At 27.4% G+C, this 7238-nt stretch overlaps 1 protein-coding gene across 1 annotated transcript; it reads left to right on the top strand.

Annotated features, from left to right (window-relative positions):
* The first annotated feature begins 236 nt into the window (after window positions 1–236).
* LOC103839561 (peroxidase 65) lies at window positions 237–4395 on the top strand. The gene has a single exon (XM_009116062.3). It carries the CDS (start codon window positions 3186–3188, stop codon window positions 4167–4169), a length of 984 nt encoding a protein of 327 aa, XP_009114310.1. The 5' UTR covers window positions 237–3185; the 3' UTR covers window positions 4170–4395.
* The last annotated feature ends 2843 nt before the right edge of the window (window positions 4396–7238 follow it).

The raw sequence follows: 7238 nt of genomic DNA, 5'->3' as shown, positions 1-7238 counted from the left end.
CTTTTTAAGAATGCATTTTAATAATATCTTTTAATAATTTTTTATTGAAATGTAAATATATTATTTTAATATTTAATTTTAATAAAATTCATAATGTATATTAACTACAATTATAAACAAATATTAATTCATTTTTTATTTATAAAATAAAAATAAAATTTCTATAATATTTATATATACGTAATTTATATTCATAATTAATTTTTTACACCAATTAATAATATAAACTAACTTAATCCACTTACTAAATATTTTAAAAATATAAAATTAAAGAATAACATATATTCATGAATTTTACAAGATACTTTAACTTATTTAAACAAAATATTAAAGTATGATATGTAAACTAAGAAATAGTTTCATATTTTAATATATATATATATATATATTTTTTTTTTTTTAATTTTTCATAATTAAAATAATTCAATATATTTATCAAGTATGAGAGGGGTTGTGTGACATATAGTTAATTTATATAGTAATAAAATAAATTTGTATTATAATTTAAAGCTTTCAAATATAAGAAAAATTAATACAGGTGGATTATCATGTAAATTTTAATGAAATCATATTCATGTAAATTTGTTGTTGATAGTAATAAAATAAATTTGTATTATAATTTAAAGCTCTCATTTTTTTCATAAAATCATATTCATGTAAATTTTAATTTAATTATCTATATTTTATAAAAATACATATGTATAAAATTTCTAAATTCTCAGTAAATAATGTTTTGAATAAAAATTAATCCCACTCTTTTAAAGCGCATATCAAAATCTATTATCGTCTTAAAGTTATATCATTATAATTATGACAATACCAGGTCCATCGAACATAATCAATTTCTATATACCAATTTTAGAGTTCAATCTATACTATTAAAGCAAAATCTCAACTAGGATTTTGTCCTTGAGTTTTTAAGTTAATTACAATGGCATACCATTTCCTTATTAGAATTTTTAGTTAATTTCTACACTTTCAAATTCAACCAATCAAAAATAACTTTTTAATACTAATATCTTTAATTCAATTATTATAACCCCTGTTAACCTTTTCCCTTCACGAAATATATACATATTTCCTTTTATGGTTTCATGTTCCAAATCAACTAACATAGAAAACATTTAATAGCAAATCATACATATTTTTTTAGAGCACATTATATTGAAATTGACCATATTCATATGATGGGTCAAGATATCAGCCGTAAAAACATAAATATTCATACGTTTTATTTGACCATATAAAATTTTTTTAACTGTATGGCACCAAATTTATTTCCGGTTTAATGCCTTAATAAACCGGATCTATTATATTGTATGCAAAATAAGATCCCCTATATAAGGAGAAGCATTTTTAAAACTTACTTTAAAAGTTTATTGGCAAGGAATGTGACGTGGTGACGTGGTTTCACGAGAAACTTTTATTTAGTAAAACGCTTAGCTGTCACGCAGAGAACGTTTTTCACCAAAACTGTGCATTTAATGCGTTCACACTAACATTCCTTTAAAAAATATTCAAACCATGTATACTTTTCTCGACGATAAACCTTCAGCTTCAAGTTTGATTATTTGATTTATCAATTTTCTCAATATAATCATAGCATCAATTAAGATTCCTTATTCCTCTATACGTTTATGTTAAAAACGCTAACCCATCTGATCTATCGCTATTAAGTCGACAGATCCGTAGAGACGACAAAGCGATGAAACTTTAGTATGATGCCAAGTGTTAATGAAAAAAACTCTTTTCTCCATACTTGCTTTCATGCATTTAGCAGAGCACTCACGTTCTTGAGAACCGTCTCTCATTGCTGAAAGAGAACGTTGAAAATCTATTTCAAGATAAATGTGCCGTATTCGATTTAGTTACTGCTCGATGAGTTGATCTCTGTTTCGAAGAGACTGAATCACTGTAAGTCGTTTCGGCTTAGCGTATTAGTCTTCTCGAGCAAGCAATATAAGCATCCGAGTGTCACCACTTTTGCCGCCATGAGATCTCTGCATTAGACGACCTTGAAGATGAGAAGAAACTTCCAGGAACGAACCACCAGCAAGTCTCACGTGCTGGTCGCATCTAGAACAACATTTACAATTTAGAGAGTCAAATAACCTTCAATTTCTTTTATTATGCAACTATTTTTTTTTGAATTTAAAGGAGCTATACTTTTTTTTTTATTTCACACAGTTATTGTTTTGCTTATAATATGTCATTGATCCACTTTTATTTCGATTTTATGTGTTAAACCCCTAAGTCCATAACTACTACAACAGGATAGGTGAAATATAAAAAAATATTTTCCAAAGCTTCTTCTCAAACTTGCAAACACCGTATATTAAATTTTAATATTAGTGAACTCATTATAAAAAGTCTATAGCTTCACCCCTGATAATATTCATACTTTTAGCTCTATCTAACTATCGGTTAAAGTATACTTTATGTTATACATAATTATAATATATAATTTCAACATTAATATAGACATCTTATCCCGCGCAAAGCGCGGGTTATTATCTAGTCAGTTTATTATTTTAGTTGGTTTTCTATATTGCCATATCTTTAAAGAGGAGAATCATTAATTCAAAATACATATAGTTATAGTTTTTCCTTTCCTTTCGTTAGATAAATTATTTGAGCAAGATTATACTAACAAATTATAAAAACACGTAACCAAAAATATACTTAAATACATAAAAATACATAACAAATATATGAAATATGTTAGATTATTTTATATAAAAATACATAATATTATAATTAAAACATATTGACCAAAATTTTAAAAGGAAATAAATTCCGTACTTTCAAATCGTGGATCAAAATCTAGTATCTTTATATAACAAAACCAAAACTTTCTTGTATTCCATTTTCTTACGCCAGTATTTATATATGCCAAAAAAAATCAAGAACCAAATTCATAAGCAACATAAACCAAACAAAAAATTGGCAAATTTCAAAAATAGAAATAAACAAAAAACCAAAAAAAAAAAACAACCACACGTACATATAAAACAATCCATTTACGTAGCCTCTACTTGGTAACCTCCTAAGACATGAAATAGTCGCAAAGCCTTTTCTTTCTTCTTCATTTCTAATTGCTTTCGACCAAGATCGATTGTAGAGAAGTCTACCTCGTAGACATCTCTCTCAAATTTAACTCCCAAAACTTGTTTCAGACATAAAATATGTGTCTCTCTCGCTTCGTCCTCCTCATTTTTCTCGTTGTTGTTTTACCAGCCGTATCAGCTGATGTAGCTATCTTGAGAACGGATTACTACCAAAAAACGTGCCCTGATTTCAACAAAATCGTGCGTGAAGCCGTTTCAACGAAGCAAGCTCAACAGCCGACAACTGCGGCCGGGACACTTCGTCTATTTTTTCATGACTGTTTCCTTGAAGGTTGTGATGCATCTGTTTTAATAGCCACCAACTCGTTTAACAAAGCGGAACGTGATGATGATCTCAACGAATCCCTCCCAGGAGATGCTTTTGACATTGTGAATCGCATCAAGACAGCTCTCGAGCTGTCTTGTCCCGGTGTGGTATCATGCGCTGATATTTTAGCGCAGGCTACGCGTGACCTTGTCACGATGGTAGGAGGACCTTACTTCGACGTAAAGCTTGGTCGTAAGGACGGACTCGAATCCAAAGCACATAAAGTCCAAGGAAACGTCCCCATGCCTAACCAGACGGTCCATGACATCCATGGGATGTTCAAGAAAAACGGGTTTAGTCTACGTGAGATGGTAGCTTTAAGTGGAGCTCACACAATAGGATTTTCTCACTGTAAAGAGTTTAGTGACCGGCTCGTCGGATCAAAAGCTGATCCAGAAATCAACCCGCGATTCGCAACCGCTCTCAAAGGACTATGTAAAAACCACACTGTGGACGACACAATAGCGGCGTTTAACGATGTGATGACTCCGGGAAAATTCGACAACATGTACTTCAAGAATCTAAAGAGAGGACTAGGTTTATTAGCTTCCGACCACCTCCTTATTAAAGACAATAGCACAAAACCATTCGTTGAGCTTTATGCAACTAACGAGAAAGCATTCTTTGAGGATTTCGCACGTGCGATGGAGAAAATGGGCACGGTCGGCGTTAAGGGTGATGGGGAAGGAGAAGTGAGACGTAGGTGCGACCACTTCAACAATCTCAATGTATAGGATGAATACACATAAAAATAATAATTTTTTGTGTTGTATTCGCACGGAGAGAGGATAAATTGCTGAGAATAAAGGTTTGTTGGTATATATGTTATAAAACTATGTATTATATGCATGATCGTCTAACAATTCAAGAAGGGATGTTAGTTTTTGATGAGAATGCATATTATTGTATTAAAGTTATATAGATACATATAATAATTATGTATAAGTATCGAGGTTGTAAGTTACATCTTATAGTTGATAATGTTGGCACGAAAATTAAATTAATTAGGAAATCATCAAACCAGTGATCTTTTCTTCTTTAAAAACACTGACCCCCCCCCCCCCCCCCACCCCCCCCCCCCCCCCCCCCTCCTCTGTCTCTTTCTCTCTGTTAGAATGCAGAAGTAAGATTACAGAATCAAGACTCTATAATTAGATGTTCAATAAGACTAAGGCTCTAAACGGTATATGTAGGAATGAACAAAATACAAGACTGAAAAAATTTAACCAAACCCGATCCAAAAAAGTTATACCAAAACCAAAATTAAATTGGTAGAATATCCTATAGGGTCCAAAATTTTGGTACCCGAAGAACCAAACCAGAACTAATGGTGTTGACATATAAAATCATTTCTCTCTGTTAATTTTATATTGATAAAATTAATGAAATTTTATATTAACTAAATCAGAACTAATGGTGCAAAGTTATTTCTCTCTGTTAATTTTATATTGATAAATTAAACATTGAAATATAAAATGTTATAATATTATGTATACTGTTACGTTTTGTCAAATTTAAAGATGGTCATTTTGATTTGAAATTTGTATATAAATTTTAAATTTTATTTTGGGATTTTTAAAAGAAATATATGTTTAGCGATGTGTATGGTATTTTTAATAAGATAAATACATTAATATGTTGTTCAAAAAACATTAATATAATATTGCATATATTATGTAGATGATTATAATTTCAAAATTTTATATTTGAAAATTATATTATAGAAAACAATAATTAGATGTTCAATAAGACTAAGGCTCTAAACGGTATAGGTAGGAATGAACAAAATACAAGACTGAAAAAATTTAACCAAACCCGATCCAAAAAAGTTATACCAAAACCAAAATTAAATTGGTAGAATATCCTATAGGGTCCAAAATTTTGGTACCCGAAGAACCAAATCAGAACTAATGGTGTTGACATATAAAATCATTTCTCTCTGTTAATTTTATATTGATAAAATTAATGAAATTTTATATTAACTAAATCAGAACTAATGGTGCAAAGTTATTTCTCTCTGTTAATTTTATATTGATAAATTAAACATTGAAATATAAAATGTTATAATATTATGTATACTGTTACGTTTTGTCAAATTTAAAGATGGTCATTTTGATTTGAAATTTGTATATAAATTTTAAATTTTATTTTGGGATTTTTAAAAGAAATATATGTTTAGCGATGTGTATGGTATTTTTAATAAGATAAATACATTAATATGTTGTTCAAAAAAACATTAATATAATATTGCATATATTATGTAGATGATTATAATTTCAAAATTTTATGTTTGAAAATTATATTATAGAAAACAATAATTAGATGTTCAATAAGACTAAGGCTCTAAACGGTATAGGTAGGAATGAACAAAATACAAGACTGAAAAAATTTAACCAAACCCGATCCAAAAAAGTTATACCAAAACCAAAATTAAATTGGTAGAATATCCTATAGGGTCCAAAATTTTGGTACCCGAAGAACCAAATCAGAACTAATGGTGTTGACATATAAAATCATTTCTCTCTGTTAATTTTATATTGATAAAATTAATGAAATTTTATATTAACTAAATCAGAACTAATGGTGCAATGTTATTTCTCTTTGTTAATTTTATATTGATAAATTAAACATTGAAATATAAAATGTTATAATATTATGTATACTGTTACGTTTTGTCAAACTTAAAGATGGTCATTTTGATTTGAAATTTGTATATAAATTTTAAATTTTATTTTGGGATTTTTAAAAGAAATATATGTTTAGCGATGTGTATGGTATTTTTAATAAGATAAATACATTAATATGTTGTTAAAAAAAAACATTAATATAATATTGCATATAATATGTAGATGATTATAATTTCAAAATTTTATATTTGAAAATTATATTATAGAAAACAATATATATTATTAAAAACTATAATATTTGTTGTTATATGAATTAGTTTAAATGGTCTTACAATGATTTCCGAAATTTTAGAAATATTTTTTTTGTTTTAAATTTTGATAATTATATACATAGCCAAATTTTATCTTATCTTTATTGAATTTAATTATATATTTTAACTAAGAGAATAGATAAAAAAATATCTCCAAGATTATAATTTTAAATATATACATAAATATATATAATTAAATATAAATTTACATAAATTTTCTATTTTATCTTAATTTTATATAAAATTAAATAAAGTTTTAGAATAAATATTGCAAGAAAATAATAAAATCAAAATATTAACAAATTTGTATTTAAAAAATAATAATTTAAATTTTCAAAATTTTATTTTTGCAGGTGGCGCAAAAAACACATATTAAAATAGTAAATCAGTATCAAAACTTACAACACTTCCCTTAAATAACTACACTTTTTTTTTGTAGTTTGCTTGTTACTAGTTAGATTCAGAAATATGTGCCTTTAACATTTCCCGGACATGACAAAATCTAATAGTTAACAAATTTAATTTCAATTGTTGATTGTCATCAAACAAATTCAGTTAACGTTGTTGTTGTCATTTTTAGCTCATGCTTTTTATCCAGCGCAGTTCTCGTTAATTATATGGTCCTATGCTTAAGACGAACGGCGAAGCATGAGATATCAATCTTAAAAGGCTTCTGTTTGATCCGTGTCCAAATATTTGTATTATTAATTATTATGAATGCAAAAAAATAAACGTGAAAATCAAAAAAATATATTATAATTTAATATAGTTTACCAAATTGAATATGTTCATGAATAGAGAGAAAAAAATATTAATTGAAAGTTGAAAATATATTCAAAATACATTGGATTACAAGAACACAAAC

Source organism: Brassica rapa, chromosome A09, assembly GCF_000309985.2.
Source record: "Brassica rapa cultivar Chiifu-401-42 chromosome A09, CAAS_Brap_v3.01, whole genome shotgun sequence".
Classification (NCBI taxonomy): Eukaryota; Viridiplantae; Streptophyta; class Magnoliopsida; order Brassicales; family Brassicaceae; genus Brassica; species Brassica rapa.
Note: the sequence above shows the minus strand (reverse complement) of the source record. Positions and strands in the feature narration are given on the sequence as shown.

Bases quoted from the DNA above. Each gene is read 5' to 3' on its own strand.
- LOC103839561 (XM_009116062.3), top strand. From the start codon at position 3,186: ATGTGTCTCTCTCGCTTCGTCCTCCTCATTTTTCTCGTTGTTGTTTTA.